This window comes from Vulpes vulpes, chromosome 14, assembly GCF_048418805.1.
Source record: "Vulpes vulpes isolate BD-2025 chromosome 14, VulVul3, whole genome shotgun sequence".
In the NCBI taxonomy this organism is placed as follows: Eukaryota; Metazoa; Chordata; class Mammalia; order Carnivora; family Canidae; genus Vulpes; species Vulpes vulpes.
This window is the reverse complement of record NC_132793.1, coordinates 107,185,265-107,206,370: the sequence shown is the minus strand read 5'-3', so window position 1 is coordinate 107,206,370 and position 21,106 is coordinate 107,185,265. Positions and strand designations below refer to the sequence as shown.

Below are 21,106 nucleotides of genomic sequence, written 5' to 3'. Positions count from 1 at the left end.
ATTGTAGTTACCATTTTTACATATCCTTGGAATGTGGGCCATCCAGAGAGCATTCTTTTGAGTTGCTGAATTATCTAGCTTTTTGGACTCCAAGACAGTTTAAATTTTGAAAAACCCTAATTTCTGGGAATTAAGGGGACACATTTTAAATATGGAGGTTTAAGGGCCATGAGAAGGCCTGATGTGGCCCACAGAGCTGGAGGGAAGGGGCTAAGAGATAGCCAATGACAAAGTGACCTTTTCCATGTGACAGCTTGCTAATACTTTAAGTTAAACATTCACGGAGTTTTAAGACTGTCAAACCTAAAGAAATTCTTCATACCCCCAAAAAGATAACATACTGAAAACCTGTTTAAGCACAGAATTTCCCATTGGACAGCCTGTGTCAGCCTGGGCCACTCGTTTACAGGGACCTTGTGCTTCTCAAGCTTAAGTTGGGCAACCATTTCATAATAAAATACCAAATTGAGAACCTTACCAAACCAGGAACCTAATGGAGGAAATAGGTGAGTGACAAGCCCCGGAGGAGCTACAGCTAGCGCTGCTCAACCAGCCAGCATCCCAGCAGCTCAAAGGCCCCCCCATTAAGGTTTGCGAACGGGTTCCCAGGGCAGAGATGCTGCTGGTCCAGGAAGCCCAAGTGAGAACCACTGGCTAAGACCCTGTAAAAACGAAGCCCCGTCGCCATCACCACTCAGTGGCAGACCCAACCAGCACTCTGGGGACAGCAGCTACCCTGCAGGGGGACACATGGAGGGGCCTCAGGAGTCCAACCTCTACTCTCTGTTTCTTCTGTCAAACTCCTGGGCTGAGCTAACCAGGAACACTTCCTGCCAGCATGCAGTATGCTACAACTAAAGCCACAGACGAGGTATTTGAAATGTTTTATTTAATGCTGAAAAATTTACCCTGGGGAACAGGAGGATGTAAAAAGAAAGGAAAAGGCACCTTAATTAAGTCCTTGGAAATGATGAGGGTCTTTTTGTCTTTCAAATAACTTCGCTTTAATGTAATTTCAAGCCCAAACATTCTGGGAGGTAAACAGTCTCTTGGTCGCTATGGGGCAGGAGCTGCAGGATGAGCTCCCCGAAGAATGGGAGTGCTGGGGGTCTGTAGTCACCCCAACTAAAGTGGGATCTTCACCATGAGAACCAACCCTGAGCAGCAGGAAGGCAAAGAACTGACTCAAGTTCTAGAAGGAAGGTACCGTGTCCCCCGACAGAAGAGGGCCCCTGCAGAAACAGTAGGGCTGGGCGGAAGCGGAGTGGAAGCTGAGGGATCCAAGACCGGGACTGGAGAAGCCACACACAGTGTCTCACCCTGAAGGTTCCCTTCCTGCTTGGCCAGAGCCTGCTGTGGGGCAGCCCAGTCCAGCCTGGCTGGGCTGCAGAGGGCACTGCACACCCCCTGAAATACAACGCTCAGCCAGGCTTGCAGGGAGAAGGCTAGAGCTTCGGTGAAAAAGGTTATTGCAACCACGGTGAAAATCCTGGAGGAAGTGGACTCCAGAACTCAGCATTCCGTTTTCTAAAATGAGTTCTCCCAAGTGGGGTACTTAGTCCTGTAAGTATTAGGAGCAGCAAGCAGCAGCCCCCTGGAAAGCTGGCTCAGAGTTCTGGAGCCCCTTCCACATACTAGGGAGCCTGCCCAGGGGCTGGGTGAGCCTGCAGGCTCTACCCCCTGCAAAGGAGGCAAGGGGCAGTTTGGGGCTCCAAAGGACAAGCTCCAGCTTCTCGATGCCAAGAGTCAGGGGGAAGCTCATGTGGACACTTTGACCTGACTCTTCCTCTAAGGCTCCCAAGGAAACATCCTGTGGTTCTCCAGCCTCACCTCCCACCTGCCCCACCCTGGCCCCCACCTAAAGTGCGGCGTGCTGGGGCTGTGCTGGGGTGTCCGGGGGGGAGGGGCCCAGGGGTGCCCCCGGCAGCCAACCAAAGGTCATGTCACAGGGTCAAGCTGGCTACCGGGGCCGGCGGAAAGCTGCCCCTTTTACCCGCAGCCCAAGAGTTGCGTACCAAAGGGAAGACACGAAAGGAAATGACCCAATCTCATAATAGTCCCCAAACTGAACATGTAAAGGCAAATCGTCATCTTAAGGTATGACTTTTGGACTAAGTTAAAACATACATATGTCGGCTTCCCCCATGATCCGACATAAAATCGTTACTATTGCTTCTTTCAGAGAACCAGGAAAAGAATTTATAGCCTAAAAGAAAGGAACTCACTTTGTTTAAAAAAGGAGCAACAGTGGGGGGAAGCATGTTGTTCCCTCCCTCGCCCAGGTCCCTTGGGCTCAGAGCGCCTGGTGGCTGCCCACAAACCCACACTTTCAGGACGCATCCCTGGATATCCACCCACTCTCTGTGAGGAAGTTTAAAATCCTTTTCTTTAGGACTTTGTCCAAATAGCTTGGGAGGCGGCTCTTGGAGGGGATCCCCTGTCGCTTCTGGAGATGGTCCTTGATGATGATGGTCTTGACGGTGACATAGCGCGCGGGGCTCAGGTTCAAGGAGCTGCAGAGCACCTTCTCGCGGTCCGAGAGGAGCTCAAAGCCCGGCAGGTTCTCGATGGCTGCAAACTCACTGTCCTTGCCATCCTCCTTGCCCCTCTTGGCACCGGCGGCGCTCTTGTTCTCCTTCCTCTTCTCACGCTTGTGCCGGGCCGCCTCATACTCGGCGGACTCCTCCAGCTTGGTGATGCCGTTGCGCCGGTAGCGCTGCAGCTCTCGGATCTTGGCCCGCAGCATCTTCTCCTTGTGCATGCCCTCAAACAGGTCATCGAACTCCTTGCACGACATGAATTGGTATAGCGGCCGCAGCTTCAGCCGCAGCTCCTTCTCCTCCTTGGTGACCTTGCGCTTGGCCGGCCGCTCCTTGTCCTTCTTGTCCTTGCCCAGGAAGGCGGGCACCAGGTTGTAGTCGCGGGCGATGTTCTTGCGCCGCTGCCTCTCCCTGAGTTTGCGCACGTACATGTCCACGTGCGCGCGCTTCAGCTCGATCTCCACATCCTCATCGTCGTAGTTGACTGAGAGCCCGCTGATGAGCGTCTCAGCGTCCTGGTCGTACTCGATCTCGTAGTCGTCACGCAGGGGCATGTAGCCCAGCTGCTGCTGCTCGGCCACCGAGATGTCTAGGGGAGGCAAGGGGGTGGTGAGGCTGGGGGACAGGGGGCCTCCGCCAGGGCACGTGTGGTCGGTCACCCGGTTGGGAATGGTGTCAGGGATGCAGGCTCTCCCCAGGTTTCCGTGGATGTACATGCTTACGTAATGCTCCATCACCTCCTGCGGCGTGCGGGAAGCTCCCACGTGAGCAGCCATGTCTTCCTATAAGGACAGGGGTTACAGGTTATTCCGAGTGTCAGGGTAACGCCAGGTCCACCCTGGACCCCTTCCAGTCCGTGTCATACTCCCTCCCAAAGGGTATTTGATGGCGCATTCTTTGGAGCCAGACACACCACAGGGTTGTAGACCCTAGAAGGAGCCGCGGGGGTGGGCTAGTGCTCTGGGAAGATCCCGGGAGGCTCCCCGCCTGATCAGGAGGGGCACGGACTCCGGAACCCACATCTCTCCTGGGTCCTTCTTACAAAGGACTAGCAGAGCTCACATAAATTGGCCATCAACTTTGGCCTGCACTGGAGGGGGGGACCCCCAAGCTCCCAAGGTGCCCCGCCTTCTCTTGGTGCCACCAGGGCTCCCCACCCATGGCTCCCAACACAGGACAGACCTGTTCTGCAGTGCTGCCTGCCTCTAGGAACCAAAACGGACATGGCCCCAGGGGAGCAGGGGGTGGCAGCCTGTCCCTTTCCTGGCTGGTGGTGCAGCAGAGGACCAGGTAAATGCCTTTTGCAGGGGTGGGGACCGTCACTGACGACAGCCTCCATAGTTCCCTAGCTGAAACCTGCCACACACTGTGAGTGCTGCTCACTCCTACAGAAGGTGACCCATGAACACCAGGGTTATTAACTAGAGGAAATTATACAACTCCCCCAATCTTTTCCTTCTGCCAAGAGGCCTCTTCCTTAGTCAACCGCTAAAGCCACTTCACAAAGTAGCTGCCCAAAATGCGCACTCATTCACCAGCAGCCACTCAGCCCCCTGCCCCCAGCCCTGCTCACCCTGCACTCTGCTCTGTGGCTCTGGCCGCCACTGGGGCCCCACACGAGCCACTCTGCGCCACAACACTCTCACCCCCCACAAGATCAGGTTGGTCTCTGCACCCCTAAAGGCTAAACTGGACTCCCAAGAAACCAGCCAATCAACTCGGGCTGACAACAGATGACTCACTGGGTGCTATGGGAGGGAAGTGTTCCTGGGTCTGGCCTCAGGCACACGGAGTGCCTGGCACTCTTCCCCCAGATGCAGAGCGCTGAGGGTAGGGCTCCAAGGCAGGGGCCCAGGCAGTGTTGGGGCCTAGTGGGGGACAACCCTTTCTGAGAATTGGAGAAAAGGAAGGTGAGCACACACCAGATTCTGGTCTTATGGGGAAGAACTGTGTACGAGGTTAACTTCTTTAAAACATTACTACTTGCATCAAATCTGTTCATTATATTTTCCCAGGGAGCACTTGCCTCCCCCCACCCTAAAAAAACAAACAAAAAAATCAAAAAAACAAACCAAGTCACAACTGTCCCCAGCATCCACTGCCACTGTGTGACCCAAGCTGGTCACTTCCCATCTGTGGGCCTCCAGTTAGTACCAGTAAAGGAGGAAGGAGTCAGCCCTACCCTTCCTCCAAGCACCATCAACTGAGAAGGTGTAGAGGCTTGGTGCACTGGAGTGGACTCTGCACAAGTGAGGGACCCAGCTCAGGTCCCACTTAGAGTGGCCAGAAGGCTGGTGGGCATCCTTCCACCCTGATGAGCTCTGCTGGAAAAATACCATCCCTGACACCTGCCCTTTCAGGAGGAAAGGACATCCTCATGATGGTGTCCAGAGAGTGGAAATGCCCAAGTGCTTGGTCTGAGCTTCCAGTGCCTGACTGTGCAGTCAGAGGTATGGCCTAGCCTTGCCAACGGACTTCTCCACTCCTCACTGTAGCTTCTGTACAAGCCTACAGCCACTACAGATTCAGAATCAAGTGTCCAGGGAGCCTCCTTGGTGCGATACCTGGGGTGCCCCTTCACCAGAGGCTGGGGGGTGCCTAGGCTGCAAGTCCAGGCTTGCCTGGGTAGGCAGTTGGGCCCCAGGCCTTGCCCCCACCCCTGGCCCCATGAGAAGACCTGTAGAGCGGGCTGCCCAGTGAGGATATAGAACCACCAGCTGCCCTCCCAACAAAATGCTCACCCTGAATCTCAGCAATCTGCCTGTTAAAAATCACTGGATGCTCAGAGCACATTTCAGATAAAACTTAAATCCTGAAAAACAGAAGGATTCTTACTAGTAAAGTTAAATCATAACTGACCAAACCAAGGTATGTAATTTGTTGGAGGTTCTTCCCATCAACTTTGACACTGTGGGAACAAGAGCAGAGGATGGAAACTGCAAGGCAGCCTCAGAACAGTGAGCCAAGTAGGGACACACGGGACACACTGCCCTTCCCCAGCAACTGGTCCCTCTCACACGTAAGGCAGCTGGAAACACACCACAGAAGAGGGTGTACTCATCACTGCTGTTGTGCAAAAGGTCTGGAAGACAAGATGCTATGTGCTTGTGCCACCAGACACTATAGAGGCCACCTAGCACAGCAGGGCTGAGCTGGGAAGGAGCCACTCCACTGTGCTTAAGCACCTGCTTATGGCCTGTTTTCATCTTTATATTGTATCCAATTCTAAACTGTAAGGAGAAATCCCCCAATGGGAGGAGTATTTGAAGAGTGACCCTGTCCCACTCTACTCATGGCTGCAGGCCCAGGACCAGGCACCTCAGCACCAGCACACAGTAGCCAAACCTGAATTATGGAACATTCTACAAAATACCAGCCAGCACTCCTCAAACGCGTCACAGTCACAAGAGACAACCACTGGGACTGGAGGAGACAAGTCAGCGACATCACTGGGGGCTCCTGGGTGGGACCCCAGACCAGTCTGTGCAGAAGTGAATGGCTCTGAGTCAGTGTCAGCATCCTACTCTCTGGAACCACACAGTACCTGTGCAAGATGCTAATATTTCAGGAGGCTTATAGGATGAACATATACAGGAACTCTGCATACCACCTTTTCATTTTGAGTAAATCTAAAATAAAAATGGTTTTAAAAAATAAAAAATAAAAAATAAATTGTTTTAAAAATAAAGTTAAATTTTTATTTTTGTAGAGAAAAAGTGAGGTAGAGGAGGGGCAGGAGAGAGAGAATCTCAAGCCAACTCCACAATGAGCACAGAGCCTAATGCAGGGCTCAACCTCACAACCCTGAGATCACCACCTGACCCAAAATCAAGGGCTGGACACTTGACCGACTGAGCCACCTAGGTGCCCCTAAAAAAGTAAAGTTAAATTCTTCCTTATACTTATCTGTTTAGAAATCTGAGATTTACATCTAAATATTAGAAACGAAAACAGAGTACTCAAGTGATGACTCTCCTGCTGTGTGGAAAAGCTCCCCTGGCCATGGTGGGACGGGTTGCTCTACTACGGCCACAGGCAGGTACCACAGCCATGTCTTGTTCTGCGAACATTCACCTTCTAGGGCCACAGGGACGCAGGGTGACTGGCAACCGCAGCTGGGAACACAAGGCATCTCTCCCACTTCACGCCCGCAGCCTGGGCCCCACACCCGGCCATTGGGCAGGCCAGCCAGCTGCACAAGTACACCGGCACTTCAGTGGCCCAGACCCTCTCTGCATAAACAAGAGGACTCTGGCTCTCGGATGGGCCCTGATTATAAGTATATATGAAGCCACAGATCAGAGTGGCTAGCGCCTCGTCACCAGGAGCCTAGGAATCGCCATCATCAGTCAAGCTTACTTGCTGCCCAACAACAGCTGAAAGGCCGAGGCCAGCACGGACACTGGCCATGAACTGCTGCTGAGGCGACTCGCCCCCGGGAGCTGCCGTGTCAGTTTCATGACCACTGAGAAAGGCCCAGCAAAACACACAAAACCCTAATTTTTCAATCACTTTGAAACAGAGTAAGATCACCATGGAACAGTCTAAATGAGAGCAATACACAGCTCTGGTTCCAACAAGAATCCAGAGGACCAACAGGTTTGGTGGAGCTAAATTACAGTGAGACACATACTCTCAAAGATGATTATAAATAGCAGGAGCTACAGCACCCAACTCCAGGCCTGCAGCCTGCCCACCACACTCTGTGTCTTCTCCCATCCTCATGTGGCAGTAGTCACACGAGATCTGCCCACCTCCTGCGAGGGGCACAAAGGTCCCATCACTGTACTCGTGTCACATATGACAGCAGCAGAGCACTGGGAGGGCAGGCCTCCCCATCACGTGCTCAAGGTCACAGTTTCCACTAACTCTAGATGACAGACGGATGGACAGACAGATGGTGGGAATGACAGGCAGGCAGATGGATAAGCCGACAGACAGATGGGCAGGCAGGAGCAACCAAAGTGGGCTTGAGGATAACAGATTTAGTGAGACAAGTTCGAGTCAAGTACAAAATTAAGGAACACAACTGTATCCTACAGCTGGCTTTCCCCAACACACAGCAGCACACGGCTAAGTAGCCCACAGTCCACAGAAACCGAATCACAGGTTCTGTTCCTTTGTGCTCACAAAAGCATAAAATTACAAAAACAAAACAAAACAAACAAAAAAAAAACACCCTTGTAGAAAGATAAAGAGAGGTATGCTGCTTCCCTAGAGCCCTCTGGGAAATGAAGGCAAATACACTGTAGGATACTGAACGGGCCATCGACTACTCCCAGAGGTCACCCGACCCCCACCAGGATGCTGGCTCCCCACGACAGGAAGTGAGCATCCCGGCAAGTCAGGACTCCCCTGGCTTCTCTGGCCGGTCTGGTCTCCTTCCGGCCTTTTCATGGCTCACGGGAGCTGGCCGCCAGCACCTGAGCAGGGACAGGAAGTCCAGGAAACGTGTGGGCCGCACCAGAGCTGCTATGCTCCCTGCCTGGGTGCCGCGGCCTGCACACAGACCCGCCGCCGCCTCCAGCTTTGCGCCCAGATGTCTGCTGCTGCTGTGCCTGCACACCCTCCCCATGAGTGCAAACCCCACAGGGTCACTCCTTGATGACCAACATTTAGAGGCTCCCATCAGTGCACCCACCACCTCTCACACTGGGCGAGCCCACGGTCAAGGGGAGATTTTAAAAACCCAGGGACGCTGCCAGGGTTTCCCTTAGAGCTAAACTTTTCCATTCAAAGGACAGTCCTTCATTCCCAGATTCATCGCTCCTATGTGGGCAGTACTAAGATCATCTTTCTTCCTGTGAAATGGTGACAGATTATTAACTGCATCTTTTCAATCTTTTAACAGCTTTACTTGGCAGACTTTGAGTCCGTAACTCTATGTTAGCCCCTGAAATGTTTGTTCAGCAGGACGAAGTCCCTGAAGTCTGAGGGTGCAGGCCGCCCTGCCCTGTGAGGTAGGTCTGCGTGGTGTGCTTTCTGAGGGCCTGAGCCAGACCCCACACACTCTGGAACCCTGCTGGAAGCACCCTTTCTCTGTGTGCGCAGGCTTGGGTTCCAGTCCTAGCTCTGCTTCTAGCGGCTGAGGACCCCTGACAACTGACTTAACCTCTGTGCCTCCGTCTCCTCATCTGAATCACAGAAGCACCACTGCTACCTGCCCAGTGATGGTTACAGTAGAAGAGGTGATGCACACATTCTAACGCTGCTACTGGGAAGCCATGAGCAGACCTTCCATGCCCAAGTCTTCCCCTCCAGGAGCCTGTGTAGCACCCCCTACCCCAAGGCTGGGTGCAGGGCCCCCTACGCCCAGGTCATCCCCTCTGAGAGCCTGTGCTAGACCCCTCTACCCCAGGGCTGGATGCAGGCCTCCCCTACACCCGAGTCATCGAGTCATCCCCTCTGGGAGCTGGGTGCAGGTTCTGGCTCCAGCACTCTGGCCTGCGATCTCTCCCATTACATGGCCTCATAAGGAGGAAATAAAACCTGTCACAGTGGGATCCCTGGGTGGCACAGCGGTTTAGCGCCTGCCTTTGGCCCAGGGCGTGATCCTGGAGACCCGGGATCGAGTCCCACATCGGGCTCCTGGTGCATGGAGCCTGCTTCTCCCTCTGCCTGTGTCTCTGCCTCTCTCTGTGTGACTATCATACATTAAAAAAAAAAAAAACAACAACCTGTCACAGTGAGCAGGTGTGTGCTGCTGCATGCAGCATCTAGCTCAGGCCCCCAGCAGCCCCATGGGCCAGATCAGTGGCCCCCACCCCACTGGTCAGCTGAACAGCCACCTCAGGTGACACTGCCCTCAGGGTTTCCATAGAAGTTCGGCTCCAGAGCACTTGGCCCTGTCGCCACAGGGTCTCTCACACGGCGGTGACACAGTGCACACCACAGGGAAAACTCAGTGATCAAATGCCTCCTGATCCTTTAAAAACGCAGAGCAAGGCCAGACACCCGGCTGGCACACTCCCAGAACCACCATGCCATGTTTCTTGCTCAGCCACTCCACCTCTGTCATCTGGGGCACAGGGCAGGGGCCCTGCACTAGCTGCCTCCTCCCAGGCATAGAGTGGCATTCAGTCTTCACGTACAAACCGCCTCTTTCACCAAAATGCCAGCTACCTTTAGCTTCTCAGAGTGCCCTTGCCATGTAGGAGCATCGAGGGCCACTGTGGCCCCCTCTTGGGCCACCTCTCCTCCCCACTGCTTGGGAGCCACACTTGGAGCTGGGGCTTCCTTCTTTTTCAAAGCGAGAAGCTCCAAAGGGACATAAGCTTCCAAAAGGCCCAGCACCCCAACCTGTGGCCTCTGGGGTGGGGGCGGGAGGGGAGTGTCTGTAGACAGAGTGGGCCTGTGAGCAGGGACTTCAGGGACAGCTGGGGGCAGCCTGGGCAAGGTGGCAGCCCAAGGCAGCAGGAGGGAGCAAGGCCTGCACCAGGAAGAACGAGAAGCAGGGGGAGGTGCTCTGTCCTAAAGGACAAGGAGGGGACAAGGAGGGACTGCTCAGGCCCAGAGGGAAGAGGAGGGGCCGGCCTCCGTGGCAGCAGGAGATCCAGCAGCAGCCCAGAGCCCTGCGGCCTCCCTCCTGGGCAGTGTCTGTGCAGGGAGCTCAGCGGGGCACCCGCCTGTTCCTCCTGGGCTGGGGGACAAGCACCTGCGGGGCCAGTGTCGCCTGACCAGTCGCCAACCTTGCCCTCCTCTCCTAGCTGACCCCATGTTGCTCTAGATGCAGTCTGGTCATCCTCAGAGGGAAGAGGACAGCCACCTGCCTCACCGGGAGGGGGGGGGGTGAACAAACACACACACACACACACACACACACACACACACACACACACACGGGTGGTCAGTGCCACGCCCCACATCAGATGCTGATGACGAAGAGTGGCTTGTCCTCTGAACAGTGGCTTGTCCTCTGTCCTTACAGGTCACCAGCCATTCCAAGGACCCTCCTTACCTTGGTCACGGCTCCTGTTCACTGGACCTGTTTACCTGGAGAGTCCCACAGGCCTCACTGCCAGGTTCCCTGACCTCCTCTCTAACCTCTGAGAATGAACCAGCTCCCACAACTGTGACTGGCCCTCCAAGAGACAGAAGCCTTTCTGGTCAGATAAACCCAAGAGAGAGCCTCACGACATGCCTAAGAGCAGAATGGGGCCTCAAGATGGTAAACAGGTGGCCCTGCCAGGCCACATCCAGATACTGAGCCACAGGAATGGCAATCACGGGCTCCAACAGACCTGTGCGCACCTATGCTTGCCCAGCAGACGCCCACAGTCAGAGGCCCGAGCAGCCACATGCACGGCAGCCAGATGGATGGAAAAACAGCGCAGTGTTGTTCAACCATTGACAACCAGGACACTGTGACACCCACTGCATGGGTGAACCTTGAGGGTGTTAGGCTGAGCAAAACAAACTAATCACAAAAGGACAAATATTCTAGAATTCCTCTATGTGAGGTCTCCAGAGCAGTCAATTCAAACAGACCCAAAGAAGGGTGGTGGGCGCCCCCAAGGATGGCGGGGTGGGGAGCGGGAGGAGTTGCAGAACAGGAACAGGTTCTGTCTGTGATGATGAAAAAGTTCTGGAGACAGATGGTGGTGATGGGGCCCCAAGAGTGTGAACGTACTTAATGTCACTGAACCAGACACTTAAAAATGGTTAAAACAGGGAGCATCTGGCTGGCTCAGTTGGTAGAGCCTGAGGCTCTTGATCTCAGGGTTGTGAGTTCGAGCCCCACGATGGGCATAAAGCTCACTTAAGACAAATGGGTAAAATAATGTTATGTATATTTTACAACAAAAAAAGTGGCATGCCTTACTCCACATCGATGGCCTGAAAGTAGGGTCCCTGGACCAGCATGACCCGAGAAGTTGTTAGAAAGGCAAATTCTCATGTGGACCCCAGACAGACCAGATCTACCAACGCAGAGCCAGGAGGGGGGCTGGGCACGACCTGTGTTTCCACAAGCCCTCCAGGGTGTTGTAAAGCCCGCTGCAGTTTGAAAACCACTGCCCTGCATAACCCTATGGCTTCTAGCTACTTTCTCTATTCAGGCTCCTTCTTTACCACCCCCCCCCCCCCCGCCCCTTAACAGCAGCTAAGAACCCTGGCTCAGGAGGCTGGCAGGATGGGCCTGTGATGGGCCATTCCCACCAATACTCGGAAGGGCCTCCTGCCTCGGGGAGAAGTGAAGGACTCCATGCTTCTCCAACAGGGCTCCAAGGGCCCCATCGGAACTGCGCGGGGTGGGGGGCGGGGGGTGTCATTCTATAAACGTTTCCAGACCTCACGCACACAGATGCCAGTTCAGGAGATCCAGGAGGCCCCCAGGAATCTGAGACACCTCAGGGGAGTCTGCCCACACTCAGTGAACCAGTGAAAAAGATGGTTATGGGCATGGAGTCAGAGGACCTGCATCAACTTCTGGCTCTGCCACGTTCCTTCAGCAACCACAGCACTCTCCAGCGAGATCTGGAACTTCTAACTCTGAACGTAAGTAGCACCCACCACAAAACTGGCTGTGTCGAGTCTCAATACCCCCGGTTATGTGACTGGCTCATTGTCCACCTGCCAACCCTTTCCCACTGTCCTATTCATAGGCATCTCCATACCCTGCCTCAAAGGCATGGGCTTGGTGTCAGAGCTTTCCGGGCTCACAGCGAGCATCCCTCAGCCACACCTGGAGGACCCCGTACTTCAGCCCCAGGAAGAATGTGAGCAAATGGCCCCAGCCTTCAGCTGCAGCCTCTCCCCCAGGCCTGCTGAAACCGCCCCACCCCCATGAATCCCACACAAAGCAGTGCCACCTGAAGGGGACAGGTCACATGTGCCAACTGAAAAATGAGAGCGAACAGGCTCACCTTCCTCTACATCACTGCCACTGACTTGTGTGCTCTCTCTCCACACTGCACCCCGCCCCCTGGTCACCTCCCCGCTTCTCATCCCATACGTGGACCACCCACTGAACCAGGTCAACACTCTGCTCCCGAGGAGTCCTTCCAGGCTAGCCATACCTTTAGCTGCACCAGTAAGCTCCCAGCCTCTGCTCCACTGTAGTTAATGGTCTTACACGGAGAGGTTAAGGCCCAGACTTGGGAATCAGGCCTGCATCTGATACCTTTTCTCATGGTAAAGCCAGGGCATCCTAGACAAGTATTTTAACTTGTCACTCAGGACTGGCACAGGCTACACAGGGTGTCCATGGGGCATACCCCTTATGGGCACACATCTGGGAATCCGCTTGGAAGGGCACTGCACATCTCAGAGCTGCGGAGCGCCTCGGGTGAAGCACAATGGAGTCTAGCGGCGAGAGCAGGTGGCCCAAGAGAGCTCAGCTAGATTCTAGAGCCCGCAGCCTGGCAGCGCTCCAGGTGCAGTTAGCATGCAGAATCTCCGGCCTCCCCCAGCACCCACCACGGGTTCTCCGGCACCCACTGAGGGTTCAGCAGAGAGGACCCTCAGCACCCAGGCCCAAGTCCCTCTCCTCCAACTCTGTCTCCTGCAATGGCTGAGATTGCTGCTAGCTTGGAGTAGGAATCTGCATTTTAACAGGCTCCCCAGGTGATTCCTATGGACAGGCCAGTTCCGAAACCACTGCTTTAGAGAATGCCCCCCTTCCTGCCCCACGCTTCCTCCAACACACTTGAAGGAGCTTGGTCCTCCCTTGTGTGCCCACAGAGTCGCAGAGAAGGCAGGGTAGACAAGCTGTAGGGAGCAGACTCTGATGTCAAACTATTCGGTTCAAAGCCTGCTGCACAGGGCCGCCGGCAAGAGGTCACAAGACACGTGCTGCCCAGCACAGTGCCTGGCACTCAGCGAAGCTCTCAGGCCACCTCAGCTATTTTTAGCAAGGGCTGTAGAGATAAGGGCTGTGAGAATGGAGTGAAGAGAGGAAGCCTCTTGGAGGTACTGAGACAGAAGCAGAAAGGCCTGTCATGAGCCACGATCTGGAAGAAGGGCACTTTAAGCAGAAGAAATAAAAAATGATAAAGGGGGTAACAGCTGAGATCACTGTGGGCCCTGAAATTTAACCTAAGGAGGCCTGGAAGCCACTGAAGGCTGATGTGATGTGACATGTCTTCAAAGATCACTCTGATTATGGCTTACGGAATGGGCTGGAGGGCACGGGGATGAAGCAGGAAGACCAGTTGGGAGGCCCCAGAAGTGGTCAAGAGATAAACACCAGCCTGGACTAAGGTCGTGAGCTCTGGTTAGATTCTGGACATACGTTGGCGATGGTGCAGCCTGGAAGGAGGACCTGAGGAGGGATGGCCGTGAGTCTGCAGTCTGCGTAACTGTGTGAGGTGGTGGGAGATTTGGGTCCCGTGGGCTCAGCGGCGAGGAGGTCCGCCAGCAGCTCTCTGTGGAAGGCTGGAACTCAAAAGGTTCTGACACTGTAAGGCCCTTGAAGACGAGACGAGCCCCTTGCCCTTCTTTCCACAGAGCCCTTGTACAATGTGCACAGAGCTGAGGCCCGAGGTGCACCAAGGCACTTGCAGACAAAAAGAGGATTTCAGAGGATGGCGGTCACCTTGTGGGCGCTCAGGTGAGGATCCGCAGAGCAGTGCATCTCTGCAGAGTTGAAAGAAGAGCAAGGATTCCTGGGCCGCAGCAGGGGGGTTTGCCCCCGAAGGCTGGCTCACTTTATGGAAAGGAAAGCAGGCCAGGCTTGGGTATGAGGGTGCAAGTGTGGAAAGTCTTCCACAGGGAGCCCAGGAGGAGGGGCGGCTGCTGGAGACACCGCAGCAACACGAAGTGAGTCCTGATTCAGGGAAGCAGGAGGACCTCGGGAGGAAGGGTCCGGGGTCCCGTGTCCCCTCCCTGCTTCTGCGAGTGCCTGCAGGTGGACACCCTCCTGGCCCCGTGGGCGCGGGGGGCCCAGCTCGCTCGCTACCCCGCGGGCCTACAGGAGCCCCTCGCCCTCCGCGCCCAGCTCGGCCTCTGCACAGCCCCCGTGGCGGGGCGAAGCCCGGGGCCAACGCCGGAGCTCCGTGCTCCTTTGTTCAGGACCTCCGAGCGCTCCTCCGGGACGGCCCGGCCCGGCGGGGAGCCCGGCACAACCGGGACCTGCGGCGCGGGGCGGCCGGACGCGAGGGCGCCGCAGGGCCACCTCCGGGCAGGGCAGGACCGGCCCTCCCGCGGCCGCCACCCGGGCCCCGCACGCCGCCCGCCCGCAGAGCCCCCGCCCCCGCCCCCGCCCCCGCCCAGCCCGGCGCGAGCAGGTGCCGGCGTCGCCGCTCACCCAGTTTCCGAAGCCGAACTGCTCGATGGCATCCAGCAGCAGCTGCTCCTCGCGGCTGGTCCAGCCGCCCTCGGCCTCGGGCCCCCACAGCGTGAAGCGCCCGCCGTCCACCAGCTGGTAGCCGTGGTAGCGGCGGTGGTGGCCGATCTCGGCGCCGGCCGAGAAGCACTCGGGGCACAGCTCGATGTCCTGGCACTCGGTGCAGCGGAAGCGCAGCGGGCTCACCTCGGCCAGGCAGTACACGCAGTACTTCTTACCGAGCTCCGCCATCTTCCCCCGCCCGCCGCCCGCGCCCGCGCCCGCGCCCGCGCCCGCCGCCGTCAGCGCGCCGCCGCCCGCGCCCGCCGCCGCGCTCGAGCAACCGCCACCCGCGCCCGCCGCCACCGCGCCGCCCCGCCCAGGCGCCGCCGGAGCCGGCCCGCCGGGCCGCGTCCCGCCTCAGCACGCAGGCGCCCTCGCGCCGGCCGCCGCCGCCGCCGCCGCCGCCGCCGCCGCACCGCGCAGGCGCCCCGTGCGCGCCACCTCGCGGGGGCCCGGCCCGCCGCCTGCGCCTGCGCGCCCCTCGCCGCCGGCCGCCCGCCCCTCCCAGCGCCTCTCGGCCTCCCGGCCCCGGGCGGGGCGCTGGGAAATGGGCGGGAAGGCCGCGCGGCGCGAGCCCGCGCCCTCCTCCAATCAACGCCTCCCGCCGCCCGCTCGCCGCCTCCCATTGGCCCGCTCGCTCCGGAGGCGGGGCGAAGGCGCCGGGCGTCGGCCTGCCCTTTGGCCAATCGGCGGGCCCACCGCGCGCGCCCCTGGTTGCCCCTGGAAACCCAACAGCAGGCGTCGGGGATCCGCCCGGCCAGCCGAGGTGCTGGGAGATGGACGGCGGCCCCGAGCAGCCCCGGGACCCCAGGGGCGAAGGCGGAGATGTGGGGAGCCTGTCCCCGGGGCCGTCCGGGACCAAGGCCATCTCTGGCCCCCATTCCCCGGCCGAACCGCCGGAGCCGCAGCCGGAGCCCGAGCCGGGGCCGCAGCCGCAGCCGCAGCCGGAGCCGCAGCCGGAGTCGGGGCCGCAGCCGGAGCCGCAGCCGGAGCCGGAGCCGGGGCCGCAGCCGGGGCCGGAGCCGGGGACCGTAGAGGTTTCCGAAGGAGGCGCCGCCGAGGACGAGTCCGCCGAGCCCGCCGAGCCCGCCGAGCCCCGGGAGCCGCCGGCTGCCACCGAGGCTGCGGGCGAGGCGGGGCCCGGGGAGTCGGGGGAGCCGGCCGAGGCTGAGGCCGAACCGGAGCCGCGGGAGCCCGGGGAGCCGGCCGACACCGGGCCTGAGGACACAGCCCAGCCGGGGCCCGAAGGCGGGCCCGCGGAGCCCGAGGAGCGGGCGGCGGACTCGGCGGAGGGGGAGGGGGAGGAGGAGGAGGAGGAGGAGGAGGAGGAGGGGGAGGAGGGGGAGGAGGGGGAGGAGGGGGAGGCGGGGGAGGAGGCGGCAGCACCGGCGGTCGAGGGGAGGAGGAAGGAAGCCACCTCGGCCGTGTCTCTGCCGCTGTCCACCGCCGGCCGGGAAGAGGCTGAGCGGGACGGGGAGGAGGAGGGCGAGGAGAGCCCGGAAATCGAGGAGAGGGGCGTGCGAGGAAGCCCGGCGAAAGACAAGGAAAAGCAGAGCGGTGAGGCTGTGGACGAGGATGAAGGGTGGCCCGAGGACATGCAGAGGCTGCAGGAAGAGCAGCTGCGCGCTGAGCTCCTGGAACAGTACCAGACGCTGCTGATGGAGCGCAGCAGCTACCAGCGCTACAACCTGTACCTGCAGCACAAGATCTCTGAGGCGCTGCGCAAGAAGAAGGGTCTGGAAGCAGCCGAGGTGCCCGACAAGGGCCCGGAGCCGGATGCCCCAGAGAAAGAGCAAGCCTACCTCCACCATCTGGCCATGCTGGAGGAGCTGAAGAAGCAGGGCTTAGACGACCTGGACTGGTATCACCAGGAGCTGAGCCAGCTGAAGGAGCAGTGCAGGGAGGAGCTCTCCAGGGTGGAGAAGGAGTGGCGAGGCTTCCAGGCGCTCAAGAAGCAGGTGGTGATGCAGGCCATGGGCAGCTGTCGGATGCGTGGCGGTCGCCAGGCGGCTCTGCGGGAGGTGGAGCAGATCCAGGCGCTGGAGGATAAGAAGGAGAAGGAGATGAGTGCTGTGAGACTAGAGAACGTGCAGCTGAAGCAGAGCCTGATGCATTTTGAAACCCGGATGAGGGCCCAGGAGGACTTGACGGAGGGTCTGCTCCTCATTGATTTTGAGCAGCTTAAGATTGAGAACCAGACCTTCAATGAAAAAGTCGAGGAGCGAAATGAGGAACTTTTAAAACTGCACAACAAGGTGACCAACAATGTGCAAATAATAACCCACGTGAAGGAGAAGTTACATTTTGTGGATGTAGAAAACGCATGCAAGAAGACACAGCTTTTGGAAATTGAGGCCCGGGTGGCCCTGAGGAGGGACATCCTGACCAGGACCAAGCAAGCCCGGGACTGCCTGCGGGTTGACAACACCAAGCTGAACCAGAAATGTGGGCTTCTGGGCAAGGAGCTGCTCCTTCAGGACATGGAAGAGAAGGTGGACAAGACGGAACTGCTCAAGCAGCGTTTAGAGTCCCTGAAACGCCGTCACGCAGGGCTTACTATGTCCTGCAGGGGCGTGAAGCAGAAGATCAGGGAAGCCAAAGCCTTTCTCCCGTCTTAACACTGACGACAGGAGAGTCCCCAGAACATCTTTGATCTCAGCAACTTTTATCCTGAGTTAACTTTTATTCTCCATGTATGGCCCTTCTTTAAAAGGCCTGTGATCCAGGGACTGGAGCTATATTTTGCATAAATCTCATCATTTTCAACCTCTAAATGAGTCCCGAACAAAACTGGATTAGTAATCGGTTTTACGTGGGGTTGAGTAAAATATAAAATAGGTCCAGAGAAACAACAGGGATGACTTCATGGACCTGGCTGCTCATAAAAAGCTATCAGAAGCCTTTTTGTATCTGAGCAATTCCATAATCTCAAGAACCTGATCCTGAAGAAAATTGTTCCTCTTCCATATGTCAGAGGGTTCAACAAATGGGCAGGGGACCAAGAAAGTTCCTGTGCATTAAGTGAATTATTAAAGCCCCTTTGAATTTATAAATGTAGTCCTGAGTCGCATCCTCAACTCAAAGCTCGCTAATTTCCTCAGATGAATCTAACGTATGTAAGCAGCACCAGCTTTGAGGTAATGAACAGGATGAGGCAGACAGGAGAAATGATAACTAGGAAAAGGAGCTAAGGTTCATCTTTCCTTTTTCCAGGAGAGGAGGCTCGGTCGGCTTGACCGTTAACGTTTGTTTCTGGCTCGATGACCATCTGCGATTCTAATGAAACGTTTTCTTGGATCTTCTAAAGAGACGCATTTATCTATACAAAAACATGACATTTTGTTTTCCAATGAAGACAAAATGATAATTGTATGGTGTTTGGCCAGGTGCAAAATATGCAGAGTAGTGACTGTTGACTGTAAGCCTTTTGTTCCAGGCAAGATTTTTTTGGACCTTGGCAACAGGACCGCACTCTGCACATGATTTTACTCTGTATCAAATATTAAAATGTCTGTTATTCCTTGTGTCAATGTAGGAAATACCTGATAGGTCTACCTCTTTAATCCAGAATCAGTGATTACATTTCCAGTTTTCCTTGGTGCTCTTGGAGCTAGGGGCCTGTTTTCATTTCTTTTTCATTTTAAATTGAACTTCAGGACGTGTAGATTTGGGTTCAGAAGCATTCTCCCATCCCTAAGCTTAAGTAGGTCCTAAGAAGGGTGATCTAGTTTTTGGTGCTGAACACCTGTAAAGAATGGTAGGAAGCCCCCTCTAGGCAGATGGGTCAGTTCCTCGGGAGAATGTCACAATTACTTTCTCTTTTAGTGATGCGATTGTTTCATAAAATGTGTTCCCTTTGAAGCCAATAAACGACTAAATTCCTTTTCTAACTTTCATAGCTTGGATACACTCGTTTATAGGATCACACTTACCAAACCACACAGACGTAACAATGAGGGGTGTAAAATGCATCTACTTCCCGCTCCCATCTTTCTCCTCTACAATTGTCGTCTTCCCTCCACCCTGTTCATCAAGTCCAAAGGAAAGTAGGAAATCACCCCCAAATACAGCTCTATTATGCCTCCTGCCAAAAGCTGCACAGGCCCAGGGGGTTCTTGTGGTCGGGAAGGCTTCAAAGTGAACCTGACAATGTGTTTGAGGCCTTCCCCAAGCAAGCAACTGTCATTGCAAGACCGTCTGTCCCTTTGGTTCACTAGGGGGAGAGCAGGTATTCTCAGCTGACCTTGCCCCACTGGCCATTACCCAGCCTGAGCCAAGCACCCCCTCACCAACCTCGAACCCGGGAGAGACAGGCCTCTTGAGAGCACAAGATACAGAGACAGATGAAGCTGGCATTGCTTTCAGCTGCAACGTTACCAGTGTTCTCTCAAATTACCACATTATCTCATGCTAGAGATGTTACAATTAATTAGAAGATAAATAATCTTCTGTTGATTACTAATGAGGCTCCCTCTAATTAAATTGTAGGAGAGCTCCTGATGACGAAATAGCAACCCATTCATGAAGTGTTTCTTTAGCTCGCCTCTGAGGAAGGATGCCACAGACACCACCCCTGCCGCCCCAAGTCTTACTGGCGTGCCCCATCCCAGTCTCTGACTCACTGCTTTGTGACTGTGTGCTTCACCCACTGGGCCCCAGTGAGACAGAGGCCCGGGAAGTAAGGACTTCGATTCTCCCTCAGAGCCAGCTCGATGCCTAGCACGTAATCATAATCAATGCTCAATAGTTTGTTGGCTTATGAACACGCCAACGTCATGGCATTCTCGTTTTCTGGCACTAAGTGTTGTTTGAATGCCTAGGGTAGGCAGCTGCTGCTAAGTCCTATATGAGACAAAATAATCACAGGTAGAGGAGCTCTCCAGAAGTAGAACCAACGAGGAAACAGTCCATTCTAGCAGGTAGCCTGCCTCCCTCTAGAAAGATAAGATGGGGCAGCTGGACTAGAAATCTCTGAAATCAAAGGCTAAAGATTTTTGTCCTCTCCTTGCCAAAAGAGAGGGCCTGCAAAATGGAGGCACAATAAAATCTGAGGCGTTATGTGAAACGACTATTTTTAAGATTTTATTTATTCATGAGAGAGAGAGAGAGGCAGAGGGAGAAGCAGGCTCCATGCAGGGAGCCCGACATGGGACTCGATCCCGGGTCTCCAGGATCATGACCTGGGCTGAAGGCGGCGCCAATCCGCTGAGCCACCCAGGCTGCCCTCATGACTTCTTTTTAAAATTGGTCTGAGGGGATCCCTGGGTGGCACAGCAGTTTGGCGCCTGCCTTTGCCCCAGGGCGTGATCCTGAAGACCAGGGATCGAATCCCACATCGGGCTCCCGGTGCATGGAGCCTGCTTCTGTCTCTGCCCCTCTCTCTCTCTCTCTCTCTCTCTCTCTCTCTCTCTATCATAAATAAAAATTTATTTTAAAAAAATAAAATAAAATTGGTCTGAGTTGGAAGTGTTCCCCTCGGTGTCACGGGCAGCTGTCACAGCAAGGGCAGGAAGGGAATCACACACAACCTATGTACAATTTGCCAAGGCATCTGAAAAGGAAACCGCTTTCATTGGTAGGTGAAAGTTGTTTCTGGTGACTTACCACGTTTGAGATTTTAAAATTACCTAAGTGGAGAAACCTGCTTTCTTTTTCTGTAAGTTGGTCTGAAGCCATAATTTAGATTTTTGCCACTGATTGGGGATGCCTGCCTGATAAAATCACAGCAGAGTTAACACACCTCATTTTGGAACTTGTTTTATTTTTTTTTAAATTTTTATTTATGATAGTCACACACAGAGGGAGAGAGAGGCAGAGACACAGGCAGAGGGAGAAGCAGGCTCCATGCACCGGGAGCCCGACGTGGGATTCGATCCCGGGTCTCCAGGATCGCGCCCTAGGCCAAAGGCAGGCGCCAAACCGCTGCGCCACCCAGGGATCCCCTGTTTTATTTTTTTAAAGATTTTATTTATTCATGAGAGATACGCAGAGAGAGGCAGAGACACAGGCAGAGAAGCAGGCTCCTTGCAGGGAGCCCGATGTGGATCCCAGACTCCGGGATCACGCCCTGAACCAAAAGCAGACACTCAACCAACTAAGGCACCCAGGCGTCCCCCTCCCCCAACTCTTTAACTGATGCAGGCTTCTAATATTTCACCCAAAGGATGCCAACGATGAGTACAGAGGTGCCTCCAGGAGGAAGACAGGGTAGCACTTGCAAATAAGGCCTTTGGAATCAGGC

General features: G+C 55.7%; 2 protein-coding genes across 2 annotated transcripts; one reads left to right on the top strand and one right to left on the bottom strand.

The window, feature by feature from the left end:
- Positions 1-872: 872 nt before the first annotated feature.
- On the bottom strand, positions 873-15,120 carry TADA2B (transcriptional adaptor 2B). The gene is made up of 2 exons (XM_025999740.2): positions 14,785-15,120; positions 873-3,322 (listed from the first exon to the last, which is right to left on the bottom strand). The coding sequence occupies exons 1-2, from the start codon at positions 15,052-15,054 to the stop codon at positions 2,330-2,332; spliced, it is 1,263 nt and encodes a 420-aa protein (XP_025855525.1). The 5' UTR covers positions 15,055-15,120; the 3' UTR covers positions 873-2,329.
- Positions 15,121-15,603: 483 nt separating this feature from the next.
- CFAP184 (cilia and flagella associated protein 184) lies at positions 15,604-18,832 on the top strand. The gene is made up of 2 exons (XM_072735175.1): positions 15,604-16,151; positions 16,242-18,832. The coding sequence occupies exons 1-2, from the start codon at positions 15,642-15,644 to the stop codon at positions 17,481-17,483; spliced, it is 1,752 nt and encodes a 583-aa protein (XP_072591276.1). The 5' UTR covers positions 15,604-15,641; the 3' UTR covers positions 17,484-18,832.
- Positions 18,833-21,106: the final 2,274 nt, after the last annotated feature.